Source organism: Cajanus cajan, chromosome 6 (genome assembly GCF_000230855.2).
Source record: "Cajanus cajan strain Asha chromosome 6, NIPB_CcT2T_4, whole genome shotgun sequence".
Classification (NCBI taxonomy): Eukaryota; Viridiplantae; Streptophyta; class Magnoliopsida; order Fabales; family Fabaceae; genus Cajanus; species Cajanus cajan.
The window spans coordinates 65,106,781-65,128,746 of NC_138522.1; the positions used below are offsets into that span (position 1 = coordinate 65,106,781).

The 21,966-nt window shown below is 32.1% G+C and overlaps 1 protein-coding gene and 1 non-coding gene across 4 annotated transcripts; one reads left to right on the top strand and one right to left on the bottom strand.

The window, feature by feature from the left end:
• The first annotated feature begins 25 nt into the window (after positions 1-25).
• On the top strand, positions 26-9,565 carry LOC109796646 (Major facilitator superfamily protein). Of its 3 annotated transcripts, none has more exons than XM_020356380.3 (19): positions 26-172; positions 314-510; positions 659-721; positions 1,110-1,199; positions 1,310-1,369; positions 1,468-1,533; positions 1,645-1,710; positions 1,868-1,943; positions 2,071-2,135; positions 2,230-2,322; positions 2,428-2,508; positions 2,603-2,687; positions 2,904-2,947; positions 3,034-3,096; positions 3,200-3,259; positions 3,328-3,381; positions 3,492-3,551; positions 3,871-3,985; positions 4,118-4,423. In XM_020356380.3, exons 2-19 carry the CDS (start codon positions 346-348, stop codon positions 4,231-4,233), a joined length of 1,422 nt encoding a protein of 473 aa, XP_020211969.1. In that variant the 5' UTR covers positions 26-172; positions 314-345; the 3' UTR covers positions 4,234-4,423. The 3 variants fall into 3 exon arrangements, 2 of the variants coding, with proteins under 2 accessions (XP_020211969.1, XP_082915475.1); XR_014427622.1 differs by lacking the exon at positions 26-172 and adding an exon at positions 9,452-9,565 and having other exon boundaries at positions 191-510; positions 4,118-4,351; XM_083059349.1 differs by lacking the exon at positions 26-172 and having other exon boundaries at positions 191-510.
• An 833-nt stretch (positions 9,566-10,398) lies between these two features.
• Positions 10,399-10,480, bottom strand: TRNAS-UGA (transfer RNA serine (anticodon UGA)). Its single transcript has one exon. It is a non-coding gene; the product is annotated as a tRNA-Ser (tRNA).
• Positions 10,481-21,966: the final 11,486 nt, after the last annotated feature.

The window sequence follows — 21,966 nt, forward strand, 5'->3', positions numbered from 1 at the left end:
AAGTTGAACACTCTCACGCAATAATTGTCCCCCGCAGGATATAATTTTCTAACTCTTTTATAATGAATTTTGTTCAGTGTTTTGCCCTTAAGTTTGACCACTATATGCTTCTCCCACGTCCATCCAAAAGACATGAGATTTAGATTCACGTCCATCCAAATGCCAGTTTTGTGTAGGGCACTCCTTGCTGTAATTTAACTATTACCCCTCATGCTTATAAGTGGACAATACTTCCCTTGTTTCCACAACTAACATTTGCCTCTGTTTTTTTTTCCTATAATCATATCAATTTCAATATATAATATACATCAAGGAACTAGGATTTGATAACGCACAGAAGTGAACATGGCGATCAAAGAAGATGTGGAGGATGGCGTGCAGAAAGGAATCAGAGAGCCATTGGTGGGTGAACAGGACCAACAGCTGGTCCATGCAAGCAAAGGCCATCCATGGATGGTTTACTTTACAACATTTGTTGCAGTCTGTGGTTCCTATGAATTTGGGACTTGTGTAAGTGTTTAGTTTGTAGTTGAACTCTGTGTAACGTAACATTCCCCATTCCCAGTAAAGTGGATGTTGTAAAGTTGAAATCCAACAGAAATATGATATTTTATTTGACTCATGTTTCTCTGTGGAATGATTATTTGTTTGTTTTCAGGCTGGATATTCATCTCCCACTCAAGATGCAATCAGAAAGGATCTCAGTCTGTCTTTGGCAGAGGTAAGCATGTGGTTATTCATCCAATAGGATTAGTGAAACCATGGGAAATAAATTGAAAATATCCAACTAACAGCTAGTCTTTCAGTAAACTTAACAAGGGCCAAGAATTGATAGGAATAAGGAGTACTTAGCAACAAATTTAATGCAATTTTCTGATAGTGTAAGCTCAGCTGATTAAAACAGAAATATATGCTTGTGATCTAAAATCTAAAATCTTACTCAGAAAGATTGATTGATTTCTGGAAGAAAAAAAAAATGGAAAATTTTTTAGTAGCAACTTACGATTGTTATGTAGTCATAAAATGTATGTCCTTGATGTCAGTGCTAACAAACTAGCCCTGGATTTGATCTAATTTTCTTTGCTTTCTGATGTATTAATTGTGTGCAGTACTCCTTGTTTGGGTCCATCTTGACTTTTGGTGCGATGATTGGTGCAATTACGAGTGGGCCTATTGCCGATTATATTGGACGAAAAGGGGTAAGTTAAAAGAAATTACGATGGTTGTTTTGGATTAACTTGTAAGTTATTTTCGTTTGAGGGTATCCACTATCCAACATGTGAAAATGTTGATTTCGGAATAAATGCAGGCAATGAGAGTGTCAAGTGCTTCCTGTGTCGCTGGATGGCTTGTTATTTACTTTTCTGAGGTTCTTACTACAATACTTGTACCGTGTTTTTGCCATAATTGTTCTCCAAGGATCATAACCTAACAAAACTTTCTTTTTCTTTTTCTTTTTTTATACAGGGACCAGTTCCTTTGGACATTGGAAGGCTAGCAACAGGATATGGAATGGGAGTTTTTTCATATGTGGTTGGTTGTAGTTCTACTCACCAAAAATCCTCTTAATTTACAAAATTTTATTTCAGACACTTGCATGTTCAAATTATTAAAATTGACCGTATATGTGATGGATTGTACAAGGTTCCTGTCTTTGTAGCAGAAATTGCACCAAAAGAACTCCGAGGGACATTGACTACCTTAAATCAGGTAGATTTCTGCAACAATTATTGTAACATTGGAATCATTGGAGTCCATATATACACGTGTGTGCGTGTATCTTAAGTATACTGATTAAACCTGAACTAAACAGTATGCAATGAAGGTAACAAAGACATCTAACTTTTTTTTTTCATTTCCCTTGCAGTTCATGATTGTTGCTGCTGTGTCGGTGTCATTCATAATTGGAAATGTACTTTCATGGAGGGCTTTGGCTTTAATTGGTGAGTCTTCCCAATTTGAATCTAATTCCAACAGTAAGGATATTGGCAGGACAAAAACAAATCATAAAATTAGAAATTAAACGTTGCTTTGCTGGAGAGCTGACTAGGTAAGCGTTTGCAATTGCAGGCCTTATTCCCACTGCTGTATTGCTTTTGGGTCTGTTTCTCATTCCGGAGTCTCCAAGATGGCTAGTAAGAAATTAATTTAGATATTCATGTTTTTATCAGAGGACAATACACAGTAGTTTTCATAAACTCAAGAGTACTAACCAAGCAATGGTTGCAGGCAAAGAGAGGACGTCAAAAAGATTTTGAGGCAGCATTGCAGATACTTCGAGGCAAAGATGCTGATATATCAGAGGAGGCAGAAGAAATTCAGGTTCATATACTGCTTTTAGTCTTTTATATAATTATGTGACTTTGCTTTGAAGAAGCATTCCAAATATACTGTGATTAAATGAGTGTATCTGTCACTGCCAAACAGGATTATATAACTACTTTGGAGCGACTTCCAAAATCCGGCCTGCTGGAATTGTTTCATAGAAGATATTTGCGTTCAGTCACTGTAACTATACCTCTCTCCAAATGTGACTGAAATCTGCTTTCTTTTTCCTTTTGGATAATGTCACTAAAGTATCACTTCACTTCCCTAAAATCAGATTGGAATAGGCCTCATGGTCTGCCAGCAGTTTGGGGGAATCAATGGAATTTGCTTTTATACCAGCAGTATTTTTGAACTAGCAGGTATGTACTTATAGGAATTGTTGCAATCATATTTTGTTCAAAGTCTGCATTTCAAGTCTATGACACCGTCATACTTTATTGCACATCACCATTTCGTATAACCAACAACTCACTGCCACACTTCCCATTGGAAACGGACAAACTGTTGAATAAACTTCATGAAGCATTCAAATTTTTTATTTTTTGGCAATGAATATTTTGTGGATTTTAATTCAGGATTTTCTCCCACCATTGGGACTATAACATATGCTTGCCTTCAGGTTCTTAATTTTAACTAGACCAATAGTTCGTAAAGTCTAATATTTGTTTTCCCCAAACCAACTCATCATTATTTTTCCTTTTGCAGATTGTGGTCACAGGTGTTGGAGCAGCCCTCATAGATAAAGCTGGCAGGAAGCCCCTACTTCTGGTACATTCAAAGCACAAAACAGTTTATCTTCAAACTTTCGTCTGTTCATAAATATCCTTTTTGTGTATAATATTCTTATTGTTCTTTCTTGATTTCATTTTAGATATCTGGATCGGGATTGGTCGCAGGATGTGTATTTGCAGCAGTTGCATTCTATCTTAAGGTACACCCCATAGCTTCTGGTTTTTCATCCTGATAATTTTGTGAAAATAATATCCTTCTGTGAAACAGGTTCACGAGGTGGGTGCTGCAGCAGTCCCAGCACTTGCCGTAACAGGCATACTGGTATAATGACCATTGCTACTGTGTCTTTATTGATGCTGTTTTCTTGGATGTGTCTCAGAAATATGAACCGATTCTCCATGTGTGATTACTCTTTCTTTTGGTGATATTAGGTTTACATAGGAGCATTTTCAATTGGAATGGGAGCAATTCCATGGGTTGTGATGTCTGAGGTACTTACCTTCCTCTCTCTTCGGTCAAGTTTTAATGCCACTAAGATAAGCACAAGAGAAGAAATGCAAATTAATTAAACATATACAATATGGAATTTCTAGAATAACAGTTGTACTTAAGAACTAGCAATTGTTGATCCCCTGCTGGAATTAAATGTATTATTATTTTTATTTGGCTTGAAGCTAGTGATGCGTGTTAATAGCCAAAACCAACTTACAAAGTCTCCACTTATAAAACTTGATCAAAATCAGCAAGACTTACTTTTAGCGAAGAGACATAAAACTTGATCAATTATTACCTTTGGTTTACACTTTACAGATATTTCCGGTCAATATTAAAGCGATAGCAGGAAGTGTGGCCACATTAACGAACTGGTTTGGTGCATGGTTATGTTCCTATACTTTCAACTTCCTTATGAGCTGGAGCTCCTATGGTAAATAAACACAAGTCACGTTTTTCTGTTTTATTTCAATTAAAGGTGTTTACAACCTGGGATTAACCGTAGAAGATTGAAGTTAAGGAAACCTGTAGAACTAGTAAATTCACTTGTGTGTACAATTTGCAGGTACCTTCATTCTTTATGCAGCAATAAATGCACTGGCTATATTATTTATAATTGTTGCTGTGCCAGAAACCAAGGGGAAAAGCTTGGAACAATTGCAAGCGGCCATTAACGCATAGGAAGCAGGAGTTTGGTGATTTGTTGAACAGTGTACGTTGGAGAAAGAAAAAGGAAAAACCGACGCTGTTTGATGATTGAATCATCACTAGCCATATTATTTGTCTTAGTTTTGCTTTTATATTTGTAAAGTTATGGCACAAATTTCTTCCATATTTCCTGTTTTAAGGAAAACACGTTTCCTTGATTTTAGGCCATGATTCCATGCATGGTTTCCTCTTTTTTGCTCCTTGTTTTGTTCCAGGTTTCCTTATTCTGGGTGCATACGCTTCTTCTCAATGCCTATATAAGGCATCAAGCATTTGGAGCAAATTGCAATTGATTCAGCAATCTACACACTTGAGAAAAATCATACATAGAGAGGAAAGATTCAAGAGAGTATTTTTAGTCTATATTTGAGAGATTATCTCTTTGTTCTCATGATATTAGAGAACTTCTTGTACTCTCCTATTTTCTACATAGTGGAATTATCTTGCTCTTGATCGCCCGTGGTTTTTTCTCCGTCTTTGGAGTTTCCACGTAAACTTGGTGTGTATTTATTTTTCTTGTCTCTCTACTTACTTCTCTCTATCTCTAATTAACTTGATCCGGTGCTTCCGCATTCCGCTCATTCTTTCTGATACCCAACAAGTGGTATCAGAGCTACTTGTTTAATTAGAGATTCAATATGTCTACCGTCACTAAATTTGACATTGAGAAGTTTGATGGCAAGATTTGTTTTTCTATTTGGAAAGTCCAAATGAAAGCCGTTCTTACACAGAATGGATTGAAGAAAGCTTTAGATGGAAAAGCCAAAAAGCCGGTCAACATGACTGATGAGCAATGGGACGAGTTGGATGAAAAGGCGCTTTCAGCAATCCAACTATGCTTGTCCAAGGAGGTTCTTCGTGAAGTAGCAAATGAAACAACCGCTGCTGCTTTGTGGCTGAAATTGGAATCTCTTTATATGACCAAAAGTCTCGCAAACAAGCTTCGTCTCAAAGAAAGACTATATACGATTCGTATGGTCGAAGGTACTCCTATTCAATCTCATCTTAATGAGTTTAATTCTATTATCATGGATTTGGAAAATATTGAAATTAAAATTGATGATGAAGATAAAGCTGTTTTGTTGATTGTCTCATTACCTTCTACCTATAAACACTTTAAAGAAATTATGTTGTATAGCAACAATGATACCTTATCCTTTGAAGATGTTAAATCTAATTTGTTGTCCAAAGAAAAGTTTGATCTTGATATCCACTCTGAGGACAAGGGTGAGGGTTTAAGTGTCAGGGGTAGAACTCAAGAAAAAGGGAGTACCAGTAACAAGAAAAGTAGATCCAAATCCAGAGGGCGTAAATCCAACAAAACCTGTCGTTATTGCAAGAAATTTGGGCATGATATCTCCGACTGCTTTATCTTGAAAAAGAAACAAGAAAGGCAAGAAAAAGGTAAAAATCCTGCTGAAGCTGCTAATGTTGAAACTGATTCTGATGGTGATGTTATGATATCTGTCTCTTCTGATAAGAGGAGCAAAACTGAATGGATTCTTGATTCTGGATGTACATTTCATATGTGTCCTTATAAGGACTTATTCACCACTCTTGAACCTGTTGATAGTGGTGTTGTCTTGATGGGTAATGACACCCAATGCAAGATTGCAGGAATAGGTACTATTCAGATCAAGACTCATGATGGCACTATCAAGACTCTTTCCAATGTTCGCTTTATTCCTGACTTGAAGCGAAATCTAATTTCTCTTGGCACCCTAGAGTCTCTTGGGTGCAAGTATTCAGCTGAAGGTGGAGTTCTAAAGGTATCAAAAGGTGCTATTGTTTTATTAAAAGCTAACCGTATTGGTAGTTTGTATATCTTGCAAGGATCTATAGTGACAGGATCAGCAGCTGTCTCATCTTCTATGTCTGATAAAGATGCCACCAAATTATGGCACATGCGCCTGGGCCATATGAGTGAAAAAGGCATGCACCTTCTGAGCAAGCAAGGTCTCCTTGGTAATCAAGGCATCGGTAAGTTGGAGTTTTGTGAACATTGTGTCTTTGGGAAGCAGAAAAGAGTTAGCTTCTCCACTGCAACTCACCGCACAAAAGGTACCCTTGATTACATTCATTCTGATCTTTGGGGTCCTTCTAAAGTTCCATCTTATGGAGGATGCCGTTATATGATGACTATTATTGATGATTTTTCTCGTAAAGTCTGGGTCTATTTTCTAAGGCACAAAAATGAAACATTCCCCACTTTTAAGAAGTGGAAAACTTTTGTTGAAACTCAGACAGGAAAGAAAGTCAAGAAGCTCAGAACGGATAATGGATTGGAGTTCTGTGAAGGTGACTTTAATGAGTTCTGCGCAAATCATGGTATTGCTAGACACAAAACCATTCCAGGTAAACCCCAGCAGAATGGTGTTGCAGAACGTTTAAACAGAACTATCCTTGAGAGAGCTCGTTGTATGCTCTCAAATGCTGGGTTATGGCATCAACGTGAGTTGTGGGTCGAGGCAGCATCTACAGCTTGCTACTTGATCAACCGATCTCCACACTCTTCACTTAATTTCAAGATTCCAGAAGAAATTTGGTCAGGTAATCCTATTGATTATTCTAATTTAAGAATTTTTGGATGTCCTGCATATGCACATGTTAATGATGGAAAATTAGCTCCTAGAGCTATTAAGTGCATATTTCTTGGTTATGCATCTGAATCTAAAGGTTATCGTTTATGGTGTTCTGAGTTTAAGTCACGAAAATTAATTCTTAGTAGAGATGTGACTTTTAATGAGGATGCATTATTATCTTCTGGAAAACAATCATCTGTGTCTTCTTCCAGTACTAATAATCTGCAAGGTACTAGCGAGAAGGTGGAGTTAGAGTTAAAATCTGTAGCTCCTAATGTTGATGTTCCATCTTCCTCTACCACTGAGTCTAGCATTGATGATCATGGTGATGATCATCCTATTCAGCAACAGGAAGAATATAATATTGCACGAGATAGGACAAGAAGACAGATAAAATTGCCAGCTAGATACACTGATGACAATTTGACTGCTTATGCATTGTCAATTGCACAAGAGGTAAATGATGATGTTGAACCTGCCAGCTATAGTGAAGCTGTTTCTTGTGTTGATTCTGCTAAGTGGCTAGTGGCTATGAATGAAGAAATTGAAAGTCTTCACATGAACAACACTTGGAATTTGACAAAGCTCCCCAAAGGCAAACGACCTCTAAGGTGTAAATGGATCTATAAGAAGAAAGATGGCATTCCAGGGGTTGAAGATCCTAGATGCAAGGCGCGATTAGTCGTTAAAGGCTTTTATCAAAAGGAAGGTATTGACTTTAATGAGATTTTCTCACCTGTTGTTCGTCATACTTCCATTCGTATTTTGCTTGCTTTTGTTGCTCTGTTTGATTTAGAATTAGAGCAACTTGATGTAAAGACAGCTTTTCTACATGGAGAGCTGGAAGAAGAAATTTATATGGATCAGCCTGAGGGATTTGTTGTTCCTAGTAAGGAGCATCTTGTTTGTCAATTAAAGAAATCTTTATATGGACTCAAGCAAGCACCCAGACAATGGTATAAAAAATTTGATTCCTTTATGATTGGGCAAGGTTATTCCAGGAGTAAATATGATGATTGTATTTATTTTCAACAATTTCCTGATGGAACTTTCATATACTTGTTACTTTATGTTGATGATATGTTGATTGCATCACGTGACAAGTCTTTGATCAACAAATTGAAAGCTCAACTCAATAATGAGTTTGAGATGAAGGAATTAGGTGCAGCTAAGAAAATTCTTGGCATGGAGATTCATAGAGATCGACAAGTTGGTAAATTATTCTTATCTCAACAAAAATATATTGAGAGATTACTTGACAGATTTAATATGAATAATTGTAAACCTGTTTCTACTCCACTTGCTGCACATTTCAAGTTATCTTCAGACCTTTGCCCACAAACAAAAGAAGAGATGGAGCGTTTGTCACACGTTCCATATGCTAGTGCAGTTGGCAGTTTAATGTATGCTATGGTGTGCACTAGACCTGATTTAGCATATGCTGTTGGCATGGTGAGCCGATACATGCATAATCCTGGAAAGGATCACTGGAGTGCTGTAAAATGGATTTTTCGGTATCTTAAAGGTACTAGTAATATTGGCTTGGTGTTTGACAGAAACAAAGCTACAACTAATAATGTTGCAGGTTTTGTTGATTCGGATTATGGTGGTGATCTTGATAGAAGAAGATCTCTTTCTGGCTACATTTTTACTCTCTGTAATTCTGCTATCAGTTGGAAAGCTTCACTTCAATCTATTGCAGCATTATCTACAACAGAAGCAGAATATGTTTCAGCAACAGAGGGTGTGAAAGAGGCTCTCTGGATCCGAGGTTTGGTCAAAGAACTTGGTCTCACACAAGATGTTCTTACTGTATTTTGTGATAGTCAGAGTGCCATTCATTTGACTAAGAATAGTCGTTACCACGACAAGACCAAACACATAGATGTTAAACATCACTTTATCCGAGATATTGTTACTATTGGTGAAGTTCTACTACAAAAGGTACATACATCTGAGAATCCAGCAGATATGCTTACTAAGCCACTTCCGAATGCCAAGTTTCAGCATTGTTTGGGCTTGGTTGGTCTCTACAACAAATGATTGCCCCTCTGGGGCTTTATCTGGCGATGAGCAACTTATTAAATTTGAGCCAAGGTGGAGATTGTAAAGTTATGGCACAAATTTCTTCCATATTTCCTGTTTTAAGGAAAACACGTTTCCTTGATTTTAGGCCATGATTCCATGCATGGTTTCCTCTTTTTTGCTCCTTGTTTTGTTCCAGGTTTCCTTATTCTGGGTGCATACGCTTCTTCTCAATGCCTATATAAGGCATCAAGCATTTGGAGCAAATTGCAATTGATTCAGCAATCTACACACTTGAGAAAAATCATACATAGAGAGGAAAGATTCAAGAGAGTATTTTTAGTCTATATTTGAGAGATTATCTCTTTGTTCTCATGATATTAGAGAACTTCTTGTACTCTCCTATTTTCTACATAGTGGAATTATCTTGCTCTTGATCGCCCGTGGTTTTTTCTCCGTCTTTGGAGTTTCCACGTAAACTTGGTGTGTATTTATTTTTCTTGTCTCTCTACTTACTTCTCTCTATCTCTAATTAACTTGATCCGGTGCTTCCGCATTCCGCTCATTCTTTCTGATACCCAACAATATTGATGATTGGATTTGTTCTCAAGGTTTATTATTCACATTGATTGACTTAATGTCAACGATTCATGAAATATTCTCCAAGGCAGTAATATAAAATTTGCAGTTGCACTTTAGCTCTCAGAAGAGAAAAAAACAAATTATATCATTCAAATTAAGAACTAAGATTTATTGAAATGAAATGGTTTACGTGTAATCAATTTACAACGTAAACTTACCACCAAAACAACAAATGTAGAATGTCCCCCTCCCCCTTTCCAATTTGACAGAATATCAAAGCATCCCTCAACGTAATGTTTCTATTCCACTTATGCCCCAATTGGAAGCATACCTCTTGAAAACATGCATTGACTTGTGCCCCAAACAACTAATCTTTCTGTTACACTTATGTTTATGTAATCACTAATCTGATTGAAATAGATGATTCTTAGGAGAGTTGAATTTCAGAGTGTGGCGATAGCGTTATTGGTAGAAATTCATTCCATTCACTACATATTATTAACCATCCAATGAAACTGTCATAAAGGCTAAATTTTTCTAATAGTTTGACAACTTCGTGATTCCGTATAATCTTGGGTGGTTTAAATTGACTAGCTGATGTTCCATTCTTAATGGCTAATTCTGATAACTGATCAAAAGCTCCAGGTCTTATGATGAATATCACTAAGTTCCCTAGTTGATCTTTATCCCTCTGCACCTTGTACATAGCTCCCAAGCCACTCTCGAGAGAGGAGATACAACTTCTAAAATTTTTAACTGATTCCTCCGGTTTACCCTCTAAAAAGTTAGATTCCTCTTGGACTTCCACAAATACCTTCAATTGCTTAGGCTTGACTCCTCGTCCAAGAAACTTGCAAACTCAACAATCTCAAAACTCATAGCACCTCTAAGTCAAGAGTCCCAAAAAAGTCATGTCACCTCTAAGTCAAGAGTCCCAAAAAAGTCATGTCGTCGACAGCAGGGTTCGAACCTGCGCGGGCGAAGCCCAACAGATTTCAAGTCTGTCTCCTTAACCACTCGGACATATCGACGCTTGTTGATAAAATTAGAATATAGTGTTTTTTATTTACTAAACAATGCATATTTCCACCTGCTTCAAACTATACCAGAAACACCTATAATTATAATATACATATATATATATAGATATATATATATATAAAATAAAATTAATTATTATAAATTTCAGTCAAATAACATAAAAATTATCTTGCATACGGTTTGATTCAAAATTTAGTGTTTATAGCCCATGTTGATGAGAAAATCAAATCTTGATATTTCAATACTATTACGTATGCATATGTAATATTGACCATTGATTTTTATATTAACAACTAAGATTATTCACTTTATCCTTTGAAACGACCAAATCTAACAACAATAATTAGCATGGATGAACTACTCATAATAATTACATTTGGCTTCAATTTCAAATACAAAACATTAATTCTCAGAAATACAAAATACATCTTAAATTGGCCTGGTTGTATGATTTTCAATTAACTCAGTTCAGAATTTTTTAAAGGTTGTTTAAAGAATATTATAATATTTGGTTTAAAGATTTTTTTCTTCTGAATTTGTCGTTTAAAATGCAATATTTCATGTTTTAGTAAAATAATAAAAGAATATGAGTGGTCATGAGTATAATATAAGACGATATCAACATTCACTATCTCACTCTTTCTCGCTTATTACAAAACGCATCACACCTGCCCCCACTGTCACATGATATATATATTAATGTGTGGATTTCATGGAATAGTCTCAGCTTGGGAACCAAAACAACCAAATCTTACGGCTCTCGAGAAGCAATTGGGTTCGGTAAGATTAGTTAGCCAAAGCCACTATTTTGGAAACAAGGGAGTTTGCTGTTAAAACGTAATGAAAATTTGAAATCGCCTTTTGAAATGACAAGGACCGATAGTTTAATGAATATGTAACATAGCTACTAATGAAAATGGAGGAGTTAGGAGAACTATGAATCATCATCTCTGTTCTCGTTTATATTTCTGATTTTGTGCCATGAATTTACTGCAGAATTAAGTTAATAATGCTTGTTTATGTACTACCATGCATGATTTCACTGTATTACATTATGCGCGGGACATTATGAAGCAACTATTGTTGCACTTCATAGAACTTTGCTTATCTTATAGTATGTTTTATAAAAGTATGTAGTTCCAGTCACTTTTATGTTTTCTTCCTTTCTAAACTCTAGAGATAAAAAGATTATCAAGAGCTTGGTGCTATAGCTGTCTCAGCTAATAAAGTGCTTTCTGGGCAAAGATCGGAGATCAAATTTCACTCTCATCACTCTCCCTCCCCTCGTTTAATGTGCATGTTTTTATTGGTTGAAATATAAACGGTTTCCATATCAGCTACCTTAGAAAAAATATTATCAGTTAATGTAAGATTTTTTTCCATTGTATTTTATTTTTAAGACAAAACTATGCTATTTACCTACTGTTCTTAATTTGTCCTCAGTATTGGACATTATTTTTGAAGAAAAAAAACTTCCCACTTGAGCACTCAGTTAGGAAATATGTGATGGAAATGGCGTTGATGATCTCCTCCTAGCTTCATCTTCTTTGTCCAATCTTCTCATGAGGTTAAGACTTGAATACAGAAGCAAGGAACCAAGCTTCAAAGGAGAAGCAACCAAGGAGGTTCAGTTATTTCTTGAAGAAGAAGAAAAGTTAGGAAACCAAGACACAAAAGAAGGATTCCTTTATGAAGTTTCTTAGAAGGGAGAGTGGTTTCTCCACGGTTTTGAGACCTTTGAGAGAGATAGAAATTCTAAAAATTCAATCTCATATATGTCAAAAGTGATTACAAAAGTTAAGGAAAAGTTTATATAGAGTAGGGAAGCTTGTGGAGCAAGCTAGGCTAACTATGGTTCAAGAAAATTATGGTTGGCTTAACTTGACTGTCCACCATGATTTGGGAGGCTTGTGTAGCAAGCTTCTAACTTAATGGCTTGGGAAGCAAGCTAAGTTAGAAGCTTGTAGCACAAGCTTCCCAAGTGTGCCATGCAAGCTAATGAATCCGGCCAAGAGAGGGATGGGCGGCCAAGGCTCCAAAATTTATATTTGATCCAATCCAAATAATTTGAATTGATTTAGTTAGGTTCATCAAATGATGATGAGACCTAGCTAAATCAATTTCTTTGAAAATATGGAGCAAAACAAGCTCAATATGTAAAATTTGACTTAGGCCCAACTCTGGTCTATTTACTAGTTGCACCGACACACTTTACTATTTGTCACTCTACTTCAATTATTAAAAAATACAAAAATGAATATCCCTAATCTCAAGGTTAAATGAAGTAAAAGTCTTCAAGTAGCCTACCATAAATTCTTTATAGAATGTCACATATCAAAGGAAAGAAAGTGCTTCATAAATACAAAGGCAAAATAAACCTATACAAGAATTACTATATACAAAAGATATGAAAGGTCCTCAAATTTAACCTATTCTTCTTGGGTTCTTTAATGTATCACCTCTTGGTGTTCTTGACCTGGGCATGATTCCATCAATATGCCTCTCTACTCAGCCTAAAAAGTAGGATGTTTATTTTGTGCTTCTTCACGAGCATTACTGAAAGAGTCATAACCATAAATAATACAGATCTTGCAGTTATGATTGAAATTAGGCATGCTGATTTGACCCTCATTAGTCGCTACAATAGTTGGACAACAATTGGAATGACTAAAAAAAAAAAATTGGTGCAAGTGTGTGAGATGTCTGCAGCAATTGCAACACAAATACTCTCTACTGAAGAACAATCTTCAATACTTAGGTAAGTGTAATATCTTGTTCGAGGAGGCTTGAAAATTTTGTTTCCCTGGAGAATTTGGCAAATTCTTTAGCTTCTAATGCTTTTCCCACCTCTGAATCATCTTTTCTTTAAGGCTATTTGAATCATATCAGTGGTTAACTATGTTCCTTATATTGATTACTGCAGCTGTAGCAAGAAATCCAAGCTGTCGGTGGTTCAATTTCCACAATGGAATAGATGCCACATGATTGTCAGATAGTGGAAATGAAAACAAAACTATGAAAGTGAAACTTTTGATGGAACAACTGATTGATTTTATAGAACTTTTTGTTGTTTTTGCCCTTTTGGGGCTATAAAACTTCCAGTTTTTGGATGATATTTTGAGGATTGTATCCTATCTAAACTAGGGGATGGTGTGGAAGTGAATAGGCATTTCTTATGGTTGCAACAGGATATATGATTCTTTTCCCAACAAACTATTGGCTTGTTTAAATTGTCGTTTTCTACTCAATAAGGGGACAAGTTTATTGGTCATTATTATGAGAAACCATTTTATGAATATGATTTTGATTTTAGTAGGTTCAAGTGTAGATGTTCTTGATAATGGTGGTGCCACGATTGTAGCTACATTTCTGCAGCTTCAATTTTGTTTGGTAATTCTAAAATTAGTGTTGTGAGTTAATGTGGTCCTTTTTAATTCACCAAAAAAAAAAAGAGAGTAAATGTGGTCCTTTAAATCAAACACAAGAAAATTTATCTATGGCTTTAATAATTTAGTCTCTAACGTTGGTGCATGTTAGTAAGATCGATCCCCACATTAATGTTTGTCAAAAGATAAAATTAACTTATGATTGTTAAATGTCAGGAACTAATTTTGTTTTTCGTCATAATATTAAATGCCAAATTGATTAGTAATGTTGAGAAAAATTAAGTTCCCAATTGTTAAAATTAAGGACTGAAATTATTTTTTAATATATTATTCAACATCCTTCTGTTTGCATTACTTGCATTAAATTCTTTCTATCTCTTAAAAGGCTACACAAAAAAAATTGAAAATTTCTATTATATTATAAGTCAGACATGAACTGATGAAATTAATTAGAATACTCTTATTTTAAATTTTACTCATTAGTCATTACAGACAATTGCTTCTATTTATTTTAATATTAATCAAATCCTCTACTTTTTATAAATGCATTACGATTAAATATCTCAACTATAAAAAATTAATTTAAATATGTAAATGATTAAAAAAATAATATAATATTAAAAAATATAATAAATTATAGTCTCTTATATTTAAAATAATAAAAAATAATTTATCTTTTTCATAAAAAATTAATAAATACTTAATCACATGATTTGTTAACAAGATAAAAAAATAATTTTTACATAAAATTTGAAGAGTTAAACATTAAAAATTGAAATGATATTTTATTAATTTAGTCATTAGAAATTCTAGTGAATTGACTTTTATTTTATTTTTATTACAATAATTTAAATTGGTTATTGTCATTTTGATGTTAGAAAATGCTAATTTATTTCATTATTTTTCTCATTACTTTAATGTCCCCTTAACATATTTATCATTTAATTATTTGAATTTTGCTATAATGAGATATTTAATAATGTATTTATAAGGATCTGTGTAATGTTTAAGAAATAGAATGAACTTTATGTAATATAAATAGTGGCTCAAGTTTTGGATTAAGATTTTATCAATTTTAAATAGAAATAAAGAGCTTTGGATTTTTTTTTATCCAACAGAGCTTTGGGTAGATTTTATATTCACAAACAATTTTTAATCCCTCAAATATCAAATATGTGATAAATTTATTTTTAGTATCTTAATTATTTTTCCTAGTAAAAAAACTTATTTTACTCCCATTTCAAATGCTTCTAAGGAATTTGAAAGGGAAAAAAATTGAAGAAAAAAAAATTATTAATGAATCAATCAATAAAACTTATATACCACTAAATTGTAACAAAGAATACTCTTGTTAGGTTGATAAAATAGATTATTTATAAACTATCCTTATTTCAACTAGTGAGTATTATAAGATTTTTGACATATTAAAACAAGAAGCTATGCATAGAGCATTATCTATATCGTCTTCTAACACCAAGGCTTCATAGTATGAAAGAAGGTCTATTATAAAATAAAATAAATAAATAAATAAATAAATAATAATAAAAAATTTATAATAATAAAAAAAGGGTCTGGATTACACAAATTTGGGCTGCCAAGTCTTCTAACCTCTTGGTCTCGATTGAGAGACTACAATTTCAGTACACTGATAAAGTCTTATATAACTTAGAAATCAATGTGAAGAATAATTTATAAATATTTTTTTTCTTTAATCTTCAAAGACCCCTTTTAAGACAAAACATATATAAGGCCCACGTCTTACTACTAATAAAAGAAGGATTGAGTTGGGCGCATGTCAGAATTTGGGAAAAAAATTATGCTCAAATCCATCTCCTTTTTCTTATTTTTTTCCTTTTTAAAATTTCCCTTCTTCATCTTTTATATATTAAAAGGTTTGGATGATCCACGTGTCACTTGGCTAGAAAAAAAAATTTCGCCCAAACTAAATCCATTTTTTTTATAATTTTATTGATTTTTTTAGTTAAGATTCTAATAATAAAAAAAATTATTAATTAATAAAAAATAAAATCATAAAATTTTATATGAGTGTTTTTATATTCATTATTTGCAAAAAAAAAATTACCTTTAAAACATGTCAACCTCCTATTTTTTTTTTCTCAAAAATATCTTTTCACTCACTTTCACACATATTCACTTTTAAAATTTTTTATTACAATACTATTTTGAAATGTTTTAAAAATATGAATAATTTTAAAAATCTTATTATTTGATATATATATATATATATATATATATATATATATATATATATTAACTAAAATAAATTAGATTTTTGAACTTATTTTTGCTAAACAGAACGAGATGGAAGCGGAATAAGATGAGACTTGAATGGACTGATAGAGCAAGACACGACCATTTTATCATTCTCAGTTTCAATAATTTTTTTTTATTAATTCATAGCAAAAATGTTCAAAAACATTATTTATAAAATTATAAATATTATTAATATAATAAATTTGTATTAACTTTATAGTTGTAAAATAATTAAATACATTTATCATTTCACATTTTAAAATTATAAAATGTTTAAATTTAAAATAAGATAAATTCTTTTTAATCTTTTAAAAAAATCATTTTGTAAAAAAATTACATTTTTACTAAGTGAGATAGAATGAGATGAAATAGGATAAGACGAGGGAAGACATGAAGGAATGGTAGAATAGGACACAAAGTACTTTATCATTCTCACTTCCAATAACTTTTTATTAATTTACAAAAAATATTTAAAATATTATTTATAAAATTTCAGGTATTATAAATGTAATAAATATTTAATTACAATATAATTGTAAAATAATTACATACATTTATCATTTCACATTTTTAAGTTACAAAATATTTAAATTTAAGATAAGTAACATTCTTTTCAATCTTAAAATAAATTTTAATATTTAAAAAAATCTTACATTTTAAGTTGAATAAGAAATATATATATATATATATATAAGATTATATTCAACTTGAATAATTATATTTTTATATTTTAAGAAAACTCAAAAAATTAATTATATTATTTTATATATATAAAATAATTTTATAAATAAATGTAATTTTAACATGTATAAAAATTAGAGTAAACCCTACGAATACACATGTATCCGTTCTAGTAAATAAAGGTGGAAAGAAGGATGAGGAATATGTATGAGTTATTGGGACCAACTAAAGTCATGGTACGTAGGGTGGGGTCCCCATGTTAGGCCTCGTTTGTATTGGGTTCGAGATTGACACATCTCCATCTCCCCCAACATAACTACGTCTCGTAGGCCTCATCTCCTACTTTCCTCTGTCGTCCAACACATCGTATAATGAATTTCACGATCATAAATAATTATGACCAATAATACGATTTGCAATTGTTTTCAGTATTTCTCAAAAACTTCCACTCCACGCAATGGGCTCATGTACCACAAAGATTCACCCTTAATTGCCTTAATATATTGCAATCATGCCAGTCACTCCTTTCAATTTTACACCCTTCTTTTCTTAAGGAAAAGATGGAGAGAGAGGAGCGTATTCAACCTCCTTTGTATTGAGTGATTTTGAATGTATTTAAATAAAAATTAAAAATTAAAAAAATCAAGTCTTACTTTTAAATAGTATTTTTGCGAGTTTAACTTGATTTACGAGGGTGTATTAGTTAAGGATTTTATAGGATTTTAAAAAAAAAATTTTGAGTAAAAAAGTCTATTGATATTCAATCAGGATTTTAAGTCACTTAAAAACAATCCAATAGTATTCAATCTGAATTTTCAAGATTTTTTAAAGAGTCCATTAAAATCTATTGGTATTCATTTGAGATTTTTTACAACTTAAAAATAATTAATTGGTATTCACAAATATAAGGATTTTAAAGGATTGTTGTGTTAGAAATATTTTGAAAGACTTTCTAATATTATCTATAAATACCAAATCCATAAAATAATCACATCTAAACCTATCGAATTTTGGAGGATTGTTTGAAGTGACTTTTCAAGTGCTTCAAGAATTTCTAAATGAGTTTTTCATCTTTCTTTTTTATGCTCCCGTCTTCTCCATTTTTTTTCTCCTAATAATATTGCAATATTGTTCATTGCTCATATATAATATTGTAGTACTATTCTCATTCTATTCCCCTATTTTGTGAAACTCCGATATATAAATGATAGTATCATTGACTTGCTCTATTTTTCTCTTTGTTCTCTTTAATTAACTTGCTCTATTTTATTCTATTTAGTTGAATTTGTTCCTTTATATAACACAAAAAAAAAATACTTGAAATTTTAACTTTTAAGTGGTATTTTTTTTATAACACATGTCAAGAAAAGAGAAAGGTAAAAGATGAAATTGATATCATGATCTCTACAATACATATATATATATATATATATATATATATATATATATATATATATATAAAAGATGAATTTGAGTTAGGGTATTTGTGAGTAGAATGAGATGAAAATGGATCTTAGTTGGGAGAAAAACCCTTTCTGCATAAAAACTGCGATCTCTCTCTTTCCCTTGAGTTTATTACTCTTATCCCTAATCTTTTTGACTCAACAATTATTTTTTTTACTATGAATTTTTCTTTTAATTTTTATATTGTGAAATTAGAATTTTTTTATATTTTAAAAAAAGAAAATTAACATAAGACATTGCAATATCTAACAATGATGTATTCATAACACCAAATCTTAACAATGATGCATTCATAACACCAGATCACTATGAACCACCTTACCAGCCTCCATCACCTCACCCAAGCATTTCACCACCTCAACCCCCTTTAAGCTCAAAGGTTCCCACTGAAAAACTAATTAATTATAAGCGGAGTAGGTCCGAGTATGGAGTGAGTTCTAACTCACTTGGGAACAATAGTCAAGCCAAAGTTCTAGAAAATCTATCTGTTGGCATTGAGATTATAGCCGCCAATTTTGAAAAAATGTCTAACTTGATGGAGAAAATAGAAAGATACCAAGAGGCAAAGGAAAATATTTGGAGTGCCATAAAAGAGATCCCATATTTGGATGATCGAACTCGCTACATGGCGGCTGATTTGCTCGATACTAATGCAAAAAAAGACTTTTTCTTGATGTTGTCAATAGAAGAGCATTCAAATTGGATAAAGTACAAGCTAGGATGAACAATATTATTTTTATGTTATTTTGGTTGCACTTGATTTGAGTATTTTCTTTATAATTTGGTTGTGTATGAACACAAGTTGGATTTGTCAAACTGTATTGTTTTGGTGTTATTTTAGTTGCACTTGATTGAAGTGTTTGTTTTATATTTTGATTGTGTATGAACACATTTTGAATGGTGAAATTATATTATTTTGGTGTTATTTTGGTCGTACTTGATTGAAATATTTTAACATGTTTTATTTTTTTATTATATTATTATTTTGTTATGGATATGTGAGTGAATGTTATTTAAGAGCATATGATATTAAGAATTATTATTATTATTATTATTTATCTAAACATTGTTATTTTTTTTATTATTTTTGTCTTTGACTCTTTAAATTTGAATGTATGAATTTTTTTTTATAAATCTTATCATATGTCAAAAATTTACAAAAATTTTACAAATTTCACAAAATCTCATAGAATCCATTAAAATCCTGATTTAAAGTCTTGTAGAATTTATTAAAATCTTGATTTAAAGTCTTGCAGAATTCTGCAAAGTCTCAAAAGTCATAAAAATCCTGCAAAGTCTTTTAAAATCTGTAAAAAAAAATTTAACTAAAAAAATCTTTTGAAATCCTAATACAATACACCCCCTTAATCTTACAAACATCTCAGTGAAGTCTTTACTTTCGACCGGCTCAGATTATAGAAATACTGTACATTAAGAAAATACGAAAATCTCAATTATTGAAAATAGTTGGAAAAATATTTTTATCATATCATATAAGGTTGAGGTATTATTGAATGTCACTATTATGTTTTGTATTGGTATGACGACTTTATCGTATCGCTATTATGCATAATTATAGTTAAGTGAATGTTATTAAAATGGATGTTACTATCATATTGTATATCGATATAAACATGGACGAAGCTAGAATCGAAAGTGAGGAGGACAACTTTAAAAAAAGTTTTTCATTAAATATATACTTACTAAGTTTTAAATAGGAATATTTATATTTATTTGTTTCAAAATGTTAAGTAGATTAATAGTTTATCAAAATATAAAATATTTATTTTCTATATCATGAAAATTATCTATAATTAAATAAATAATACATTTCTTTTAGCAATTTTTATATTTGTAGTTATAATTCTATATATCATGCTCTAAAAATTTTATAATTCTTGACATACACAAAGTGTCGTGACACATTAGATATACTTAAATGCCTCAATAAAAATTGTAATTATTGGAAAGTCTTTATTAGTTTAACTAGTGAAAAAAGAATGTGACTCATAATTAAGAATAAGTTACTTACAAGCAGTACAAGACACAAAGAAATTTGAGTGAAAAATTAAATAAAGTAATATTATACTTCTTAAAATTCTAAATAAATAATTGAACTTAACAAAAAAAAAATATTAGAGAGGGGAGGGGAGGGGAGAGTGAGGGGCAATGCAACACATCCATCCATCCTTGATTATAAAAATCTTATCGTATCTTTATCACGTGTCACTGTAATTACGTAAATATCATTATAGTTAGATGTATATTACTATCATGGTGTGTATAACTTTTTTTATAGTGGATCTTCTTCTCAATAAATGAAGGGTAATTCAATTTTTTCATATGCTTGTTTGAATATTGAGAAATAAAAACATGAAATTTAAGTTAAAAAAAGATGGAAAAATTAAAACATGTTAGAGTTTTATATTTCATAAAGTCGATTTTTTCTTCAATCAAATAAAATATGTATCATTATTTTTTTTTTCTTCTTTCTTCTTATTCAAACATATAGTATTAGTTAAACATCAAGCGATTTTTAGTTTCTTGCGGGAGTGTTCAATTTGAACCATGTCTGGGAAAAAAAATTATTAACTCATGAATCAATCTATTAACTTATCTATTCATTCCATTTTAATGGATCTAGTTGGTTATCCTGTGTATAATTTATATCCGCTTTAATATCCAAAAGTTATTTGATTTTAGTCCTATATATGAACTTTTAACTAGAAACTAATATGAGGGAGTGAAATATTTTTCATCAACTCTCCCTATACGGCACCATCGATCAGATCGAAAAGAAAACCAATAATTGATTGTGCATAGTGTCAAGTTGTTACATACATAAGTCAAACTGACCTTAGAGCAATTTTATTGCTGAAAGCCTGAAACGGTTGCCTTTGCCTATCTTCTCTTAGGTCGGCCAACTTTTTTCTTAATTTATTGTTTCTACCAGATCAAACACAATCTTAATTTTTCTTTTCTCTCACGCCATCTCACTGCGATGTTCTACGTAAAAATGCTTTATTTTTATTAAAATTATTGGCATGTCAATCACTGGCTGATGAAAATATAGCTTGATTTTATGGGTAGCATAGCGTTTGAGTTTGACCCAGCCAAAAAGTGCAAGAAAAAAATAATAAAAAAAAATTTTAGGGGAAAGGAATAAACTTTGCCACGTACACGTACACTACATGATGAAAATTATATTAACTAAACAATCTTCCTCTCCAAGAAAGAGAACAAGCTACATTCCCACTCTACTAGACAGTAATTGGTGAAAAGCAGAATATGGGAATTGCAAAACAAGCTTTGGAGCATGAATATATCTTCAACTCAACGCAATTGACTCTATGCAATGTCACTGTGACTCTGTTAGCACTCAGACAGCTTCCGCTCACAAATCATCTTCTTCCACAAGAGAAATAGTGTGTGTTGTTTCTTTTATAATAATAAGAAGAGAAAAAGGTATACTAGCCAATTGATTGGTCCCTAGCTATTTTGATTTCCCCACACGGTACAATCAAGCCCGTTAGGAATTAACGTACAACATTGTTTTTCTAGTTGCTAGACTTTATGAATGGTATACTTATTTATAGTATTTACTTATTTAGAGTGACTAGACATTCATGTTTACGTAGTTACGAGCAAGGATATTTCAGAGTCACGGTAAT